Source organism: Hakea prostrata, chromosome 4 (assembly GCF_041222555.1).
Source record: "Hakea prostrata isolate BN-2017 chromosome 4, UWA_Hpros_2, whole genome shotgun sequence".
Taxonomy (NCBI): domain Eukaryota; kingdom Viridiplantae; phylum Streptophyta; class Magnoliopsida; order Proteales; family Proteaceae; genus Hakea; species Hakea prostrata.
In genome coordinates this window covers 19610497-19630593 of record NC_142603.1, presented here as the reverse complement: position 1 = coordinate 19630593, position 20097 = coordinate 19610497, and the positions used below count along the sequence as shown (strand labels likewise).

The 20097-nt window shown below is 37.8% G+C and overlaps 2 protein-coding genes across 4 annotated transcripts; one reads left to right on the top strand and one right to left on the bottom strand.

Annotated features, from left to right (window-relative positions):
* Positions 1-575: 575 nt before the first annotated feature.
* On the bottom strand, positions 576-3924 carry LOC149018373 (uncharacterized). 2 transcript variants are annotated; one of them, XM_089152657.1, is made up of 3 exons: positions 3751-3924; positions 1509-1576; positions 576-948 (listed from the first exon to the last, which is right to left on the bottom strand). In XM_089152657.1, the coding sequence occupies exon 3, from the start codon at positions 915-917 to the stop codon at positions 621-623; it is 297 nt and encodes a 98-aa protein (XP_089008783.1). In that variant the 5' UTR covers positions 918-948; positions 1509-1576; positions 3751-3924; the 3' UTR covers positions 576-620. The 2 variants fall into 2 exon arrangements, with proteins under 2 accessions (XP_089008783.1, XP_089008782.1); XM_089152656.1 differs by lacking the exon at positions 1509-1576.
* Positions 3925-4077: 153 nt separating this feature from the next.
* LOC149018372 (zinc finger (CCCH-type) family protein / D111/G-patch domain-containing protein) lies at positions 4078-11398 on the top strand. Of its 2 annotated transcripts, none has more exons than XM_089152654.1 (4): positions 4078-4336; positions 4904-5212; positions 8865-8925; positions 9318-11397. In XM_089152654.1, exons 1-4 carry the CDS (start codon positions 4211-4213, stop codon positions 10304-10306), a joined length of 1485 nt encoding a protein of 494 aa, XP_089008780.1. In that variant the 5' UTR covers positions 4078-4210; the 3' UTR covers positions 10307-11397. The 2 variants fall into 2 exon arrangements, with proteins under 2 accessions (XP_089008780.1, XP_089008781.1); XM_089152655.1 differs by having other exon boundaries at positions 4223-4336; positions 4933-5212; positions 9318-11398.
* Positions 11399-20097: the final 8699 nt, after the last annotated feature.

Genomic DNA, 20097 nt, shown 5'->3' with positions numbered 1-20097 from the left:
TCATTTCTTTTTAGAGAAGAAAATCATATATTTCTTTATATAGTAGTTTCTTTTTTGAGAAGAAAATAGATTTAAAATTAAATTTTTTTTTATATAGTTAATTAAGGATAATATTATAACTTAACAAAAGGGTAAATAAGTAAAGAGATAATTTCAAAATAATTTTTGGAATTTTTGAAAAAATATATACAAAGTGTCACATCATTAGTAATGGAACTTGGCAATAAGGGGCATTAGTTTTTTTTTTTTTTTTTAGTAAAAAATAAGGGACATTAGTAATTGTAGACAAAGTTAAAAGTTAGATTAATAATTTTATAAAATACATGGGATAAAGTAATAATAAAATTAAATTACGAGGAACAATACTTATCCCAAAACAAAAACAGAAGAAAAAACAAGAAACAAAGAGAGGCTATCATCAAGTTTGGAACCAAATTCAATCAAAATTACAGTCTTAAAATTAAGATAATCATAAGAAGTAACAATATTTCAATCCAACATTCAGAAGACTAAGAATATAATACCATCGACACCACCCCCAATATACTTGATTTCGTATTTACCCCAGCAATCAGTTCTTTTTTTTTCTTCTTTTTTTGAAGTTAAGGGTTAAGAGTTTCTCAGAGATGTTTCAGTTTTCCTTTGGATACAGATGCTTTTGCCTCCTCCAGTCGACACAATGCCTTCTGTGCTCCTGTCAACTCCGAACAAGGTCCAGTTGCTCCCAGAGTGATAGCAAAGTAGAGATAAATACAGCAGAGGAAAGCCAGAAGCGCAAGAGTTGTTAGAAGAAAACGGTGCCTTTGAAAAAGGGTTGACAGACTTCCAAACTCTTCACGGGCAGAAAACTGTCTCTTAAATGAGGACAGTGGGCTTTGGGCCCTCCGATGTGGAGAAGATAAGCTGTCAAGAACCATCGTTTTTCACAACTCCCTGCCTCAGCTAAACCTGGAATTAATGGCACATCAAATCTCACTTTAATGGGTCTTAGTAAGCCAATTCCATAAGTCAATGAAAATAATACATTGTCCCAGGAAAGAAGGAAAAAAAAAGAAGCAAGAATAAGTTTGTTTCTTCTAGAACTCTTAACACCCTCTTCCAGTAAAAATAATAAATAACAGTTCAGTCTAACAGATTCAACAAATGAGTTAGATTACCGTGAAGGGTTTAGTTGAAGCATAAACTGGCTTGCATTTCATCAACTGAGTAGAAATGTCTCTCTACACCTCAAAGTATATCAAAGACAATAGCTATAGACCAACAGTTTACAATAAAAAGTCACATTTCCACAGAGGCTGGATATGTAAAATGATTAAAATCAACAATGACTGGCTATAGAATGACACCCACAAGCTGTAACATTTCCAGCAAACACACAAAAACAAACTTGACTATATTGTATCTGCTTGTCAGACACACTACATATATGATAAAGGATACATAAGCGAAGACTTCGAAAGGAAGTCCAGTAAATACAGTTACATAAGAGTAAGAAATTATAAACTCACAATGAATAGGTTATGCTACAACTGTTCCAACTCCGCAGTTACACAGCATCTGGGACTCATTCAGCAACCTAAACAATAAAATAATGCCAGCATAAAGGTGGCTCATTCACACTGTGACAAAGACATTGTGCATATTAAATTAGAAGTGTAATATGGCATTTCTTATTCTCTCTCTAATTTTACTTCTCTATACTCAACTTATTTCTCAGTGAGGGAACAATTCGATTATCACTAATAATGCCTTCAGAGCTAAACACAATGTCGTCATCGGTCATGCCAACAGGAATCGCTGCAAATAGCTATCCTACGCAACATTCATTAATATACAACAATGCCTACTTTAATGGAATGAATGGGCTCCACCCACCTTAAAGAGATCAAGACAGGCAGTCCCAAGAGCCAATTTTTCTAAGATTCATAAGATACATTCCGTTTTAGGCATCAGAACCACATAGAAAATTGGCAGTAGACCTCAAAACCTTACTTGAAAAGAAAAAAATAAATATGAGAGATAAGAAAGCTGCCACACTCAATGGAAAACTAAGAGCAGAATAAACCATTCTAAGCATGAAAAAAATCACTCCACATATTAAGTTGTTCAAGATGAACAAGCATCCAACCATTGGCCTCAATGGAAAGCTTCACCCAACAAGTCAGATTAGAGACAAACATGTCCATAGATTTCCAACATCAGGCCTGGAAATCTCTTTTCTCTCTTGAGGAAATGACAAGTCTAATGGGAAACAATCTTCTCTTTAGTAGTTAATCTAAGAAGAAGGTCAAGACAGCAATGATCACATGAAGAAAGAACTTTATTTTCAGATTGGTGGGCAAGGTCCAGCATTAATTTGTTACCAGCAGAGTCCATCCTCTGTGATACTGTGCCATGTAAATTCAATAAATTCTTAGACCTGTATAAACCTCTTATAAAGCCCAGAAAACTTGTGGACACATGTGCTACTCAGTCCTCATGCAGATTACTTAATAAACCATATGTAATCAAACAATGGTTCTAAAGAGAATCCATTTCTAACCACTTGTCTGAATTTTAACTAAATAACCAAGAACATGTTCCAAGCATCCACCTACAAGATTACTCCAGTATACCCTCTAGAAAAGACTAGAAGAAATAGCTCTTCTAGCACTATAGGTACATCCTTCAAACTCTGAAGTCATGAAAAGAGATCCCCATTTACTTGACAAACAGTTCCAATTCCACTACTTTTTAATTTAATTGGAGAAGATAGTCAAAACACCCATTTACTACTCAACAGCAATTGAAAAAAAGACTTAATGCCCTGTCAAAGTGGGATCTACCTAAATCTCTAAATACCCTGTCAAAGTGGGATCCATCTATAAGTCATATAAAAAAAATTCAAAATTTAAGACATCAACAAAATTCAATCTTCAACACAGTGCATTTATTCAGAATATTTGCAGACCAGTTGACACCATCTCCACATTATATTCCCAGTTCACCAAATTTTTGGGGAGTTGGCAGCAAGTAACACAGTCTGTTCACTAAAGCAATATAACCATCAATTGCTTTGCATCCTATAGTCTGCATCTTTGACAAGCCTACATCTTCTCTGGTTCTTCTAGCTTCATCCAGACCATTTTTTAACCCTATTTCTAATGTTTAAATATTTCTTTCCCCACATCTCTTTCCAACCTCCGCTCATCATATCATGGTTCCCTTAATAAGCAAATACTGTTCAGATTAAGCATTAAATAAGCCTTTTCACTCCCTGTTTTTTTTTGGATGATCATGGGGATAACGCATAAACTTATCTAGCAACACAATTCCATCAATGCCGTATGAACATTATACTAATTCCTGGAAAAGGAGAAGTCTTTCATACCCAAAGAACCCGTTTCAATCAAAATTCATCAAATACCGATCGTGAACTTCAACATTCCAATTCCCACCTAAGTTCAGGCTGCAACCTCAAATTAAGACAACCAATTGATTTGAATAAGCGCAAAGGAAGAATCTAAAAGGGGATCATCCGACCCCCAGAACACACTAAATTCAAGAATGAATCAAATTTCAAATCATTCCATTGAAACCCATCTTCCACATCAACAACATAAACTTGAAAAGAAGAACATTTTAGGGAGAGTACCAAATCAAGAACCCAATCGTCAATTTCCGTAGAAAAGTGAAACAAGAAAAAGCGGGACATAACAGCTCAGATCCACTGCGAATCTTGAATCGAAGAAGAGGAGAAGTGGAACTTACAAGAAGGCAACAAGAACAAGAACAAGCTGAGAACAGAGGTTGCGGCAACAAAACAAAAGCAACTGGAAACAGAGCTCTCTACAGTAATCGTTTGTATCCACCCACCGTCTTCTCTTTTCTGCAACTTTCCCGTCCCTGTTGCCCTCCGTTTAGAGATCGGGCAAGAGAAATAGAGAGACGCGAACTGAATTGTGAAAGTTTTAAGATGGGCTTTGTTGTTAAGCTTGGTGGGCCTTAAGCAAAGTTATATTCTAATGGACCAAGGCCCATATCAGGCCCACATCAACTAGCAATCTTCTCTATCCGGACAGCTGAGAGAGTCTTCGAGATAATTCTCTAAACGGAGATTGCAGAATGCAGACTATTCTTCCAAAATCCAAACAAGGGAGCGTCTTCATGACCCGATTGCTGGTTTCCTGTTCAATCTGATTCCCTGTTTCGCCCGTTCACAATCAATTTAATGGCGGACGAAGAAGAAAAAGCATTGGAAGAGCAGCTGGAACTTCAATTAGAAGAACAAAGGGAGTCGCTGACGGCTATTAATGATGCCCTAACATCAGATCCATCGAATGCTGAGCTTCTTGCGGTAAGTCGGCTAATACCTCGTCACCAACGTATTTCATCAAGAATTACTTTAGTTTCGTGTATTTTTAATCTGAGTCCTGAAGGTGCTTTCTTCTATATGTAAATAAAATTATCATAGTTTGGAGCTGAAATCTTCGAGTTTTACGCAATAGCTGCGGTTTCGCTTCATTACGTAATTACGTTGGGTGATGGTGTTACTGCTTAATTGACGGTTAGGCTAGTGTGAGATTACTCATCCCCATCAACTCAGAAAAAAGTGATTTGATTGTTTGGATTTCCGAGTTCTATCGTGGGGAATAGTAGCAACTTCACAAAATCTTTTCATCTAATGGGATGAATCCAATTTATAAACGAGCTAGATTTTGTCTGAAATCAAGTTGGAGAACTAATCACCCCCTTTTTTTCATGTTGAAAATTGAAAGCGATATAGTATCATTATCTTGTTCGTGTGTTCTCTTATCGATATTTTTTGGTTCTGATGGTCTTAATTTGTTTATTGTTGAAAGTACTCTTTATTTGGTGTGAAATAATTTTCTGCAGTAAATGTTGACAAGTTTATTGTTAAAAGGTTCATGAGGAGCTTGTTGTGGCAATCAGGGATGCGGAGGAAGGGCTTCTAATCCTCAAACGTTCACGGTTGTTGCAAGAGATTGACTCAATACAAGGACCTGAAGCGACTACTGAAGATGTCGAGGCGGAGCCCCTTGATCCAACAAATGTTGAGGCAGAACCATTGGAAGTAAATGGTTACGATGTCGGTTCAAAATGTAGATTCCGTCACTGTGATGGTCGCTGGTATAATGGCCTTATAGTTGGATTTGAAGGCTCTAATTCAGCAAGGATTTCTTTTCTCACACCCACGTCTGAAAACATGTTGGTGCGTCTATCATTCAATTCTCCTCTTTTTTGTTTTTGTTTTTCTTTTATTTGAATTTTTTGTTTAAGTTTGAACTATAAATATTTGGTTATAATCATCCCTTCATGGGGCTACACTTTGAATTTCTTACATGTACTTATATACTGTTACAATCTTGTCTTACATAACCACTATGAGCTTTCTTCCTTTAAATGCTTTTGTAATTATAATTTTATGTTGTGATAAATAACAAACATGCTCGATGCATCTCTTAGTCTGTTTTTTCGTCTTCTGTGGCATCATTAAAGGTTTGAAAGGACCAGGAACCCAGTATGTAGCCCATTCAAATAATCTTTCATGAGTTTTGTTGCTTGTGTATCTTTTTCTAATGAATAGCAATTGCACAAAAGAGCACTTCATTTCTTGTCTATTTCCTTTTGGATCTTTTTCCTTATGTTATTGGTGAGCCACAGTGATATTTCATTTTCTATCAAGATCGGCTGAAAGCTGAACACCCTTAAATTCTTGACCTGTCTTTGATGTATGTCCGCAAAAAAGCTGAGCGTAGAGATAGGTGCAATGGAAGGATCTCTTGCTACATGCTATTAATGAGCCTGGTAACCAGAGAAATGGTAATTGCTTTCTCATTTACTGTGTCTTTGTGGCTATGGTTCAGTTCCATTTCTATCTGCAATCCTAACCTGTTGAGGTTATACTTGAGATGTATATGTTCCTGTCAGCTTTTGCACATCTTCTTGGAGATAATGAAAATTACTTGGGTTTTTTCTACTTCTACTGACACGGACTGCTGGTGAACAATCTGCTTACTACCTAAGTATATCATCGTGCATCTGAAGTTGACTAGTTCTACTATTTTGTTGGATAATGAGTTGGATAACAGAAAATGAAAAAGAATATTTTTCATGAGAGAATCTAGGAGCAAGATTAGCTTAATTGGAAAAGCTTGACCTCTTCCATTTTTTTTATTTGGATTTCAGAAGAATCTGAAATTCTATTTTATCCTCCTATCTTCATTCATTTCCAATGTGCATACCTTATTCCTAGTCCTGTGAAAATTTGTGTGGGTGATTCTCTTCCCAAGCCACAGACTTGCTCCATGGATATGTTTTACAATTCCCTAGTAAGTATCTCTGGCACTGGAACATTCAATGGTTTCTTGTCTTCCTTGAAAATTTTCATTCGCTGCTCAAAAATTCTCTGCCCTTCAGTTTTTTGCAAACCTCCACTCTGATTTCTACCTCCTCCAACACCTAGGATTTTTCTTCAGTCTTCTCTTTGTCTGATTCATTTGTTAGGTAGTTGAGATTTGATTTTCCACTTAGGGCTCTGACTTCTGATTAGTTAGGCTTCATTTCTTTAATCCTGTTAGTGTGAGTGTATTGGTTTGGGTCGATGGGTGTTCATTGGTGTCTACCTTGGGACTATGTTTTTATCTAGGTAGTAGGTTCTTATTGTTTCTTTCATTTTCCTACTATTATTAAATTTTGATTTTAGCTAGCTAAAAAGTTCTATTTCCATTATTTAATCAGTTTCCTGTTTAGCATAAATACGTTGGTTGGCATTATAGATCAAGTTACTGAACCAGACAGCCTTGCCCTATCTCAATCTCTCATTTTCTAGTTTGTTTTGTTTTTGTCAAGATTTAAAGTATCGATATTGAGTATCATATCGGTCAGGTGATTTTACGAGACATGTTGTCCCATATTGAGTATTGTAACGTACTGGTCAATGTATATTAGTGCAATTCAATTGAGAGACATATTAAGATGTATCGTATCGATTGTGTCCAATATGGATGTGTATCAGATAGTATCATACCGTATCATTGGATACTTTAAACCTTGCTGTCTGTTCCATGCCTTAGTTTTTTAAACAGGAAAATTGTCACCAACTGGTGACTTGGTCTTTGTGCGTAAATGAGAGCATTCAACCCCCAATGAAATTAAAAAAACACGTCCAAATGCCTTTGTGTGCACTTCCATTGGCCATACTGATGCGGACACTACATTGCCGGCTAGTGTTTACCATTTAAAAATAGACCCTGTCTTTTATGTTTTATTTCTGTTTCATCAACTCATTGTATCAAACTTCCAGAATTACCCTTTTTCTTTTAGAATAAACTCTAGCTCCCCTAATAGCGTTTACTTAAATACCTATCTTGATTCAGATTATGGATTTTCAATTGAACCTTTGATTTGAATTATCAATTATCCTTGTGGGCCTATAATGATCCAGTTTGAGGGGTATTGGATCCGGGATCAAGTTAATTCCTTTGGCCTGTGGTCATGAATCAGTGTTGAAATTTCTGTCTGAATACTTTCTTCAGCAAGATATTCTTTGCATACAAATCCTAGAGTTCTACTAGAATCCTTCGACAACTTTGTTGTATTTCATCCCTAGAGCTTGCCGCTTCTACACACAGGATCAATTTCTTACACACTTCCAATTCTTGTAAGTTAAGTTACCTTCTGGTCCATAATTTTGCCTACTACCTTCTACATCGCAGCCTTACTCTGATGTGCAAAGCCTATTTTGAGTTTTGAGGCTGCAGTGTTACTTCTTTCACATAATCTGCTTACTCCTTTACCATTGTCCCCTCTGGCCCGGCTTGTGCTGAAGTTATGGTATTTTTGCTTCTCAGCCAACTTCTCGGTCTATATCCAGGGCCTCTGGAGTATCCACCCACCTTTTTTTATTGTGTATGATTTATGGGGCTTGACTCAGTTTTGCTCTATACATTCCATTACTGGTCATTTGATTCATGTTGGATGGGAATCAGTTTGTCATTCCCTGATCCACTGAATAATCAAAAAATGCTGCTTGCTTGGTTCCCATATTTGAGTGATTCTTATCTTAGATTCCAGAATCAGGTTGCAAGGATTCATCCCAACTTGATGTTAATCACTTGATTCTACTTTGACAAAATATCTGTTATCAGATTCAATCTAAAAAGGGCCTTAGTTTCCATCGTCAAACAAAAAATGTCCAGGGTGTGAACTATTGTTTTTTGCCCCTTTCTTTTTCCGTTCAGGAAAAAGCAAAGAATTCAGGTTAACTGTCTATTCTTTTCTTTTCCTCTGGGTTACAGTGCATTATGCTGTTTAAGTTACTCATCATTGGCATCTGACTGGGTGTCTGAGTTGTAGCCATCAGTGGCTGGGCTTTTTTCTATTTCTATGTTACTGAATCCGTAATTTCAGTTTATAATAAACATAGTGGAGCTTTTTCTTTCTTCCTTTTTTTATCTGTGGATTTAATAAACTATTGACCTGAAAATTAAGTGAGGGGTATTAACCTGAAAATGCTACTTGTAAAGAAAAATCTTTTCCCATTTCTCTCTTCTTCCTTTTTATTATTATTATTATTATTTTTTTTTTTTTTTGGGGGGGGGGGTGGTTTGGAGGGAGGCTGAGGGGTTGGAAGGATAATGGGAAGGGGTAATGGTTCAATACAAAGTTTGGTTAATTGGTGATGTATTTGTCAAACTGGATTTGCTTTGCTAACATATGTGAGATTTGAAGTTGCATGGTCTGCTTGGCATGGTTAAGCAGATTTACATGGAGCTTCCTATTAATAAAAGTCTGCTGGAAAACGTAGAAACCTTTGTTCTTGGTCACATCAACTAACTCATGTCACCGGACCCAAAGTGCAGATGTGCAAGTTCTTCCTACAGCAGCGGTGTCGATTTGGTAGCAACTGCCGCTTATCGCATGGTATGTTGCCATTTGACTCCAGCTGGGGCTTAATACATGGGCACTCCTACTGTAATTACCCCCCCCCCCTTCCAAATGATCCATTTCTTCTTTTGTGATGCTCTATTGTGATTCTCATTTATTAGGTTTATCTTTTCGATATGTATGGTGAGGCCTTACTAAATCCTTCATTGTATTCTGTTAATATGGCTCTTCTTTATACTAATGGAGCATGTGTACGTCAAGAATATGGCTCTCGAATGCCCCCTCCCCCAAAGTTAGTAAGCCTGTAGGGATAATTATGATCCAATGCTCGGTGTTGCACATCTTATTTTGGTTTTAATGGGTTAATTTTTCTCTGGTACTCATCTGTTAGCGTTCAACATGCCATTAACAATGGCTCATTTCTACAGGAGTTGATGTTTCGCTATCTTCCCTCAGAAAGTATATTCCAACAGCATGGAAAGAGTCATTGGTAGGATCCAGCATCTGGGCAGTCTCAGATAACAAGGCTGGGATCTGGAGGGAAGCTGAGCTTGAATCATGGGATGATAAACTTGGCATTGGTCGAGTTGTCTTTCGGGATGATGGAAGCTCTGCAATGTGTAGGGATGATGCACTGTCTCTGTCTGAATATGCTCAAATGGATTCAGAGGAAGAAGATGATTCGGAAGCAGACCAATCAGATTCTAGTTCTTATGAAGAAGAGAGCCCTCAAGGTCTAGGGTTTTTGGAAGCAACCACACAACAGCGAGGCATCCAAACTGAAACTGCTGTGTTTGCAACATGGGAGCATCATACCCGGGGCATAGCTTCCAAAATGATGGCCAACATGGGTTACCGTGAAGGGATGGGCTTAGGTGTCTCTGGCCAGGGAATGGTTAACCCAATTGCTGTGAAAGTCCTTCCGCCAAAGCAGTCTCTTGGTCATGCATTGAAGTCTTCCACAAACAAAGACGATAAAGAGAGTTCAGTGAAGAAACGCAGCAGAGGTGGGAGAAGGAAGCGCGATAAGAAGTATGCTGCAGCTGTACGGGCAGCAAGAGATGAGGACAACTTAGAAACTGATGTTTTCAGTTTCATCAATAACCAGCTCAGGATGCAAAGTGGAGCACAGAATGAGTCATCCAAGAAACAGCAAATTAAAGGTGTAGGGGAGGCAAAGAAAGAAGACAGACGATCTTTGGTAGCTTATGACAATGAAGTGAGGGAATTGAAGCTCCGAGTTGAGAAGCTGGAAGAAATGGCGAACCGGAACCAGAAAGAGAAAGTTGTCTATGAAGCTGCTTTGAGAAAATTGAATGAGACCCGCGATGCTCTGGCAAATGCTGAGGCAAATCAAGCAGCTGCACTGAAGACTGTTGTCAGCAAGGAGAAAGAAAAGAGATGGATGAAATTTTGAGTTAGTAAACTAACCATTCTACCTGCATCAAGTTATGGAATATAATCCCAACAACCCCCCCCCCCTTTTTCTTTTTTCTTCTCAGAATGCCTAGTCTATTTGTTACTTTAAATTCTGAAGTCCACCATCCCACCATATAGTAGTTTTATTTCCCTACATGTTCTATCCTTTTCTGGTCTAACAGCAAACTTTCTCTATTTATTGTATATTTACATTTCTCTATGAGGTATACAGAGCTAGAGGATTTCCCTTTCTATGTGTATTAAGCTAAGTTTATGCTATAAAAGAGGTCTTTTAATGTTTTCCTTCCACTTTAGTTTATGAATTTCCACAATCTATATTGAGAAAAAGGCCTGCTCAGCTAAACATAAGCATATATAAGCGTACAGTGTCTTAACAACGTGGATCTTCATCTCTTGACTTCGGTTTCTAAATCCCTGTTTTACACCTTCCCCATTAGACTGTTTGAAGTTTACCGACCTGCTGTATTGATCAAGATGTTAGGCTTTCCATCTCCTGCATGTCTTGTGTTTGTCTTCAACATTTTTCCTCTTCCTTCTGTAACTTGCCCATAACTTTCTTCTTGCTCTTCTGGGTGTTGTCTTTCTTTGTTTTGGTTACAGATAGTTGGGAGCCATCCTACTTATGATCGTTCTGGTGTTCTCACAGACAAAGACTACATCTTGTGGTGGCTTGTGCATGTTACAGCAAGGTTTTTATTTTTATCTTAATATTCTTATTGCCAAAGCTAGGCTTCTGGAAAAGGTAAACTCATCTGTCTCCTATATCTGTTCTACAGCCCATGGTAGAACTTTTTAGTGTTTGCTCCTACGACATGTTGAAGTGAATTTGTCTTGGCCTCTTCATTGATTCCCACAATCCCATGGTAGGCATCCAAATTTAATGGTTCACATACAGTGTCTGCCTTTAGTTCAGTATTTGTGCTGACCATTATACATACAGAGTCCAGGTCCTGACTAATACTCATGGTTGGATTTTTGGTTGATATATTACAATAAGCTCTAATTTCTAACAAATATGGGGTGAAATGAGCGACCTTGGGAAGTTTCATTCAAATTCGCCCGGCTTGCTTCTACCAGAAACCACATCAGCCATTTTGGGTGCCAACTGATAGAACGTATGAACATGTGTTTCCCCCATCAAGCACATTCTGATCACCTGTTTGTCTCCTTCCCCTCTTCTTCTTCTTGTTCTTGTTATTGTGCAGCTGTGGCAACAGAAGCTGATTCAACCCAGTTTCAACAACGTCTCCCTCTTAACCTCGTCCATGTCCTGCAACCTTTCCAGCATTATATAGTCCATTCCTTCTACCTCCATCTCCTTCTCATGAAACCCCACCCCCCCAAGCATCCTGCCCTAACCCATTATAGTTTTCCCCCCCTTGGATGGAAGCAGGGGGTTTGGCGTTCCTGCCCTACACATTCTCCATTACTCCTCTAGTACCGCCCGACATCAACCCGAGAAGAGGAAGAGTGTTGAAGGTAATTGTTGCAGAGCTCCTTGCAGTGACTTCTAGTCAAGACTGAAAGATAAAACAACACCAGTATTGATGGGTTTATGTTTAAGGTGTAGATTTAACATTTACCTCAAGATGCTTTACATCACCTATGTATAGGGAAAATTTTCCAGATGGACTGATTTTGTCATTTTCGATAGTTCATAGTAGAATATTAGTTGGGCAAGAAAAATTATCAAAAAATAAAATCTATTTGAAGAAAACATTTTTAAAAGTATCTTATTAGATTATTTTTTATTTTTTTTTTCAAAATCAGTCCGGAAATTTTCCCTATGTCATATATTGTACCCTTCTTGGTTAATGATTTTTCACAAAATCATTTCCCAAGATTCATCGCCTATTAGGTAGATACATGATAACAAGGAATTCATCCATACAAATTTGAATATAAAAAGCTCAAAAAAATCCTAGCCAAAAATCAAAATTTTAAGTTCATATCTTCTTTTATGGTCTGAAAGGTTACATCCAATAAGGAAAAAAATCCAACTTTCTTTCTCCCAAGGGTATATCGGTATGTTTCATATCAAAATAATTTTTTTACCTTATCTTTTGATTTCAAAATTCGGCTGAGATGAATTCAGAAAAGGAGTTGTAGTAATTAATGACTTTTCCAAAGCTTATGATAGAGTTGAATGAGGTCTTGTACTACATATTCTTCGGCTTAGGATTAGGCACCCATTTCATCTCTCTTATCCAATCTCCAATTACTTCTTCCACTTTCTCAATTAAACTAAATGGTTATCTTTTTGATTATTTCACCCTTTCAAGAGGACTTTGCCAATGATGTCCTCTAAGCCCTTGCCTATTCTTATGTGTTATGAAAGAACTTTTGTGAATTCTGTCAGCTTACATGGACTTTAATTGGTTCAAAGGAATAAAAATAGGCAAATTTATTCAAAAAATTATCCACTTATTTTTTGCAGAATGATGCTTTACTGTTTTGTAGAGCCTCCTTAAATGACTTACATTCCATCAAAGGGACTCTTTATAACTACTTTCAAATGTTTTTGGACTGCACATAATTTACTCTAAAATGACCTTTTTCTAGTGCTAACATCCCCTCCTCAATGCGTGATTCTTTATCTTTGATTTTAGGAATTCTAGAAATGGAAGTTTTATCTAAGTATTTGGGAACATATTTGTTTAACTCTCGATCTCGTCACAAAGATATGCAATTTGTTGTCAATAAAGTGGCTTTTTGTCTCAGTACCTGTGCCCCGGTTGGGGTCCATTCGTAGGACATACACGAACGGTATAGATCAGCTCATGAGTTGAACTAATTCTTGTACGCACAGTCAAGACACGAACATTCTTCATTGTGAATGCTATAGTCCCCAAGATCTTGTACACCATATGGATCGGTCGTTGGCAACTCGTATTCTTGAATTTCGGTGACATTTGGAACTGCAACAAATTCCCTGGAGGGTGAGCTCAAAAGAACTCAACGAGTAGTTCGCAAACAAATAACAAATGTCACAGTCCAAATCAATACATTACATAGTGCAATATGACATGAGGCAATATGCAAGATCTTACACACACACACACAAAAAAAAAAAAAGGCAATAGGCATGAATGAATGCAACTATACTCTAACAGATGCTAATTTCTAATGGTAGATGTTGCTTGTATCTCAAGATATTACGCAAGTATACGTATCGCAATCAAGTAATAAATGATAAGTAAAGTATCGATCCCACGGAGAATTATATCCTTAACTTTCAATGTAAAAGTAAAATTGATTTAAATGAAATTAACAAGGTTGATTGGTGATTGACTAACTAAATAACCAAATGACAGGTAAAGAAAACTAAGGAACTAAAATGTAGATTAAGCAATGGAAGAAACTTAGTGAGTGACAAGTGTGTTGGGAATCAAGTTTCCCTTCCCTTGAATTTTATAATGCAAATACTAAAGCAATACTACAACCCCCAAGATAATTCAAGAACTTGGAATGAATGGCAATATGGTATTTTCCAATACACATAAGCTAGCATCCTAAATCAACATTTGAATTAAGAATGCAATTTAAACCCAATCCAATCAATGGTAATGTGAGGTTATTGGGTATTCCTACCCAACCTACTAATTAACACAACCTATTTAAAGATTATGCTAATTCACACAATTCAACAAACACCTAGACTCCATTAATTTTCCAATTAATGAAATCATAACATTCATTCAAGAAAGATCATTCAAGAACTGAAATTAGTCAATATAACATGCTGAATTCATTAACAATAAAGTAGATTGCAATAAAACTAAAGAACACATGATTAGTTACATATCAAAATTCAGGTTTAGGTACTACTATCATCCCAACACAACAAAGATTTAGCCCATAACAAAATTCAAATGCATAAAACCAAGTATAGTTGACATGAGACTAGAAAGTAAGAAGATAGAGTTATAAAAACAAGAAGAAACTAAAGCTTCAATGCTTCCACACAAGCTCCAGCTTTCTTCTCCAGCAAATCAGCAACTCCAGCAGCTCCTTGCTTCCACAAGAGCTCCAGCATTTGTTCTCTACCTCCTTGCCTTAGTCAAGTCTCCTCTTTTCTCCTCTTTTCCTCTCCTAGTTTGCCTTCCATGTTTTTGCCTCCTTTGTACCCTTCTTTTCCCCCAAAAGTGCTAGGTTAAAATTGGCTTGTAGGATTAGAACCTTTTCCTTTGATATCAACGGCTGAGAACCATCATGTATTTACAAGAATATTGTCCACTTAAGTTAGCCCTTTTTGGTCATTTCCATTTGAGTTGGATCTGAGAATATTCTGCTCCGTTTTGCTGCAGCAACTTCACAGCAAAGTTAGAGGAAAGCTTCTTCTCCTATTATGGCTCTTTACCTACATTTTTCAAGAGAAAGAGAATCAGTCAAATTCATCCACAAATCTGAAGAGAAATTCATGTAAAGGTGACAATAATGAGCTAAACAAGATTCAACATGTTAAGACTAAATAAGACAACATCTAATGAATATTATCACTAAAACAAAAACAAAATGCTCTTAAATCAAGCCATCTCAAGTATAAAGTTACCAATCTTAACTCTATTTCATAAAGTTATCAGTAGACACGCATTAAGATAAAACACTAACCTCCTCTGGTAGGTCTCATCACTCGATCTCTCACAAGGTTGGTTGTCAGTCTCGAGATCATGGGTAAGGGGTCAAAACATTCCTCTTGGACTACCACCATGGCTGGGGTTTAGGTCACCACTCTCTCACCACACCATTGGTATAAGTATTGGCGTGTTAAGGTTTATACCTAGCCCAGTGCAAGTCAACTACTCAATCACATCAACCTAGGTTCAGATACCTCTCCTCATGCATCTCACACTCTTGGTTCAGTATCCTCCCATACTAGAGTCAACGTATCCTATGGCACCAACTAATTTAGACTACGCCTTCTCATGTCCCTATTGGTAATCCACATATAATGGACGGGAATCTCTCATGTCCTCTCAAGGGTTGGCTACTGTTCTTGAGCGTCCATGAGCCCAAGTCTATTATATGTAACCCTACCAATGAATAACTCCCACAATGTGGTTGTGTCCTCTCACATGTTGATTACCGGTCTTGAGTGCCCACCACCCCACACTACTGCCACAAGTCACTCGGCATCAATACCCATGCCGATAGGGTGTGATATGATTGGGTTCCTAACGAAACTCCACTATACTTCCTATTTATGGCATCCAGTAATCGTGAAAAGCGTCAAGGGGCATCATAGGATTGTGTCCCATACCACATCCACTGATGTCCTAAGACAGAAACACCCGAATAGGTACTCCGCAATTCACAACCACAACTAACATTCACATAGCAAGAAGGTTCAATCATTAATCACTTATATACTAAAATTTCAGAGTCCTAATAATCATTCCTAAACCAAAAAACAACAGCATGTAAACATGTAAACAAGTTTTAAACAATCAATAATGTAACAATGGTTATGTGAAAATGAACGTCATCACCATGCTATTGATTTGTAACCTTGTAAAATACATCAAAGAATATCTTCACGCTTGCCAAAAAGTCCTATTAACATGTTAGTTCAAAATTAGAAATAACCCTAGAAGTATGGTATTGAAAAGAGAAACAAAGGACCAACACTGCAGGGTGTGGTTGGTCGGGTTGGTTGCCTGGAGCAACCTGGGCAATCAACTAGAGCAATGGACCAGAGCATGGGATGATTGCTCAAGGCGACCAGGCCATTCAAGCAACCTCTGTGTACGGACATATTTGGCTCAGATTGTCGGAAAGCTTACCAATTGGGTTCTAAACTACTCCGAAAATACTTAGAAAATTTTAAAATCACACTAGAACATGATCTATCATAGTTTAGACATAAAAAAAATTTTAAAAAAACCCTAATGAGCCCTATATTTGGTCTTCTCCAAAATTGATCTGAAAGGTTCATGGATGAGCTAAGTGAATGGGGATTCACTCTAGAGTAAAGAAGGTAGAAGAAGTAAGTTGATACAACAACTAGGTCTTGGCAGTAGGAGGAGTCAATCATAGAAAAGAATTATAATGAAGAAAATGAATACTAACCTTTAAGAAAGCAAATCACTGTTCAAAAACCTTGACAGATGCTCTCCACATTGTCTTTCACCTTGAGGAGTGTTCTTTGACGAGCTTTGTCGGCTTTAGATCATAAGGACACGTTTTAGAACTAAAACACATTAAATAGGGCTTCAAAAATCAAATTTTCAAATTCACCCTTTTCTCCAGGAACCAGGCTAGTCGCCTTGGGCGACCAAGGCAAGCAACCCGCCCTTGGAACTTTTGTTCCAAGAGCAAAGCCAAGGCCTTGAATGCCCAAGCTCTGCCCTAGTTCTTATTCTACACTATAGAAGAGACCTACCTAATTTTCTAGGACCTTCTACACATGTCATCACAATTTACTTCATCCATCTACCAAGTTTGTCAACGTTCGAATTAGATCTCCTTCCAAATTCTAACAAAACTCCCAACTCAGCATTATCTTCATCTAATTCCATTGGTTCGGAATCCAATCCAATCCAATGGTCTCTACCTGGATGGCCCACAGTTGCCTTCTTCCCACACTCCGGGTTTTAGGTCCTACAATATGGATTTTTGGATTAGGATTTTGAGGGATTTCACATAAGCCATCAGAGAATGTCAAAGAACTCGTGGCATAAAGGAAAAACATTGTAGAGATCTTCGAGAGAGCTTTCCTTTCACCAACTGAACTTTCTAAAGGTTAGTATATCCTTTCTTCTCCTAAGTATCTTCTCTTGATTCTTTGCCGTTAGTGGATTTTTATGGAGAAATCCTTAGAGAAAAGAGACCTAAACCCTATCTCTATCTTGGCTTTAGAGTGATCCTACAATTACTCTATTCTACCATACTTTTTGGATAGATTTCTAAGAAGATCCTTTTCACATTTCATTAGGTTTTCAATTTGAGCTAAGGTTTTGAATGCCTATCAATACTAGAACTTGTTCTTAGATGATTTCAGAGTTTTCAACTTGCTTTGGTTGAGTTTTAGAATCAAATCCCGAAGCCTAGAGTGTTCTAGAGTAATAATTTGTCCGTACTCAGACCTGGGTCTCCCAACATGGGTCTCCCCAGGTGACCAACCCATACCCCCCATGGGTCTCCCCGAGCAACACATACCCACCGATGGGTCTCCCCAGGCAACCCATGCCCCCTATGAGTCTTCCCGAGCAACCCTCTAACCCCCCTCCCCATGGGTTGATTAACCAGGACCTCGGGTTTGTTTATAACCTTTAACAAACATTTAAATATGATTATTTGGGGTGTGTTAAAGCACTTTTTGGTTTTCCCAATCGAGGGGCGGGCGCATATGCTTATTTTTTGGGATAATTACCGTTGTTCCCCGTACTTTGATTTTATTACTAATAAAACCAGTATTTACAAAATTGCTGTTGCCCCCTTCCTTATAACGGTGTTGAGTAGCCGTTAAGTTTGAATATGTAATGTCCACTTTGTCCTTCATTAAAATTAAGAAATCACAAGACGATACTACCCCATTTATAAAACCGATTAAATGTCAATTTTACCCTAACTTCATTTATTTTGAATTAAAAATATTGGTTTTCCACCATTCATGAGACCCCTGAAAAAAGGGAAAGCCCCCCCCCCCCGAGGGGGAGGAACCACCAATTTTGGTTTTGTTTATATTTTCGACATAGGACCTCGAGTGTTGTTTATAACCTTTAACAAACATTTAAATATGATTATTTGGGGTGTGTTAAAGCACTTTTTTGGTTTTTCTCAATCGCAAAGTGAGGGAATTCGTTACTTTATGCTTATTTTTTGGTTCTCAAGAAAGGAGGGGAAAAAGGGTATTGGGATTTTAAATAGAGATCCCGGGGGGGGGGGGCTTGTATTGCGTGGTGGTTGGACTTTGCATTGGTACATTAGTAAAAACAGTATGGGGGGGCTAGTGTTTTTCCCCTTTTTTTTTATTTTAAATGTGATATTTGACTTATACTTTCAATTACATGATGTTGTTTGGAGCGGTTTACAATCTTGTAATGCTCTGAAACTATAGTTTATGATTATTTATATGATTTACTAGTGCCTTTGTTGAGTTAGAATAAATGTGGACTTGATCTTGGGTTGTGGTTTTACCATTGCCCTAAGAACCTTAGAAGGAACATATATAATAGGGAACATCTCTAGGTGGTCTAGATGAAACATGGTTAGGCACCTTGTCATGTCATTACCCTATCGACGGGGGTGTTGAGGCCAAGTGACTTGTGGCAGTAGTGTGGGGTGGTGAGTGCTCAAGGCCAATAACCAATCCTTGAGAGGACACAACCACTCTATGTGGGTCATTCATTGGTAGGGTTGCATATAATAGACTTAGGCTCATGGGCGCCCGAGATTGCGAGAGGCATAATGGGACACAAAAGCTTCTCATCCATTATGTAGATGACCAATAGGGTTAAGGGGAGGCATAGTTCAAATTGGTTGGAGCCATAGGATACATTGGGTCTAGATAGGGAAGGATATTGAAACAAGTTGGTTAGTGTCATAGGGGAGGTATCTGAACCTAGAATGATGTGACTAAGTAGATGACTTGCATTGGGTTAGGATTATCCTTGATACACGCCAGTACTCAGGCCAATGGTGTGGTGAGAGTAGTGACCTAAACCCCAGCCAATGTGTGAAGTGATTGTACCCCCTTACCCAGGATCTCAGACTAGTAACCAACTCGTGAGAGATCAAAGTAACAAGACCTACCTAGAGGAGGCTGGTGTCATATCTTAATGTGTGTCTACCTAGATAGAGACTTGCATTAGTTAGGGTATAGAAGCAGCATTGCATACTCGTGACAATACATACCATATTAGCATGACACCATTATAATTCATGTTTGAATAAAAGATGTGCATATCTATATGAATTACTCGCTGAGTTCTTCCTCATCCCTTTGTGGCTTCTTGTTTTAGATGTTTATACAGGTGAAGAAGAGATCCTAAGCTCGAGTTCGAAGATATTTCCCATTGCTTACACAGCTGAGGAAACAGTGAGAACTTATTGTGGATCGTGGTACGATCCAAGTACTGGTGTGGAGTACTATTATGGCCCTAATTAGCAATGATAGGAGACGCCTAACACGCCGTTGGGACTAAGAGCTAGACTAGACCCGAAGATGCAAGTGTACAAGCGCTTGGAGAAGAAGGCAAAACATTAGAAAAATTAGATTTTTGTCCTAGTTTATTCCTTTTGAGAATTATCTTCATTAGATTAGACTTCACTTCCGCTTATTTGTTTTGAGATCCTTCTAAGATCCTTGAATACTTTTGATATTTATTCTTTAATATTGAATACTTGATTTACTCTTGCTCATGATTGTATTATTATGTGGAATGGTGTGTGATAGACATGAAACCTGATCTTGTGGCTTTAGATCACTCCCTTGGGTATTCGAGTGAATGGATATTGGTTGGGTGGATGTGACACCTTCTCCCTCCATCTAAACACCTACCTAACCATGATTTTAAAGGTAGATGCACCTACATCAATGGGTGATTTTTTACCCATTAATTTATGCAAAATGACATACAAAATTATATCAGAGCTGCTGATGAATAGACTCAAAACCCTGATGCCCTATCTAGTTTCATTCCAACAAACAAGTTTTATTAAGGGGAGACATATCCAAGACAATACCTTGATTGCCCATGAGATAATGCATAAAATACATCACCATACAAAGAGAAAGAAAGGATTTATGACTATTAAATTAGACAT

Coding starts and splice junctions, on each gene's coding strand:
- LOC149018373 (XM_089152657.1), bottom strand. CDS start 917: ATGGTTCTTGACAGCTTATCTTCTCCACATCGGAGGGCCCAAAGCCCA.
- LOC149018372 (XM_089152654.1), top strand. CDS start 4,211: ATGGCGGACGAAGAAGAAAAAGCATTGGAAGAGCAGCTGGAACTTCAA. Junction 4,337..4,903: donor CGAATGCTGAGCTTCTTGCG/GTAAGTCGGCTA, acceptor TATTGTTAAAAG/GTTCATGAGGAGCTTGTTGT. Junction 5,213..8,864: donor CCACGTCTGAAAACATGTTG/GTGCGTCTATCA, acceptor CCCAAAGTGCAG/ATGTGCAAGTTCTTCCTACA.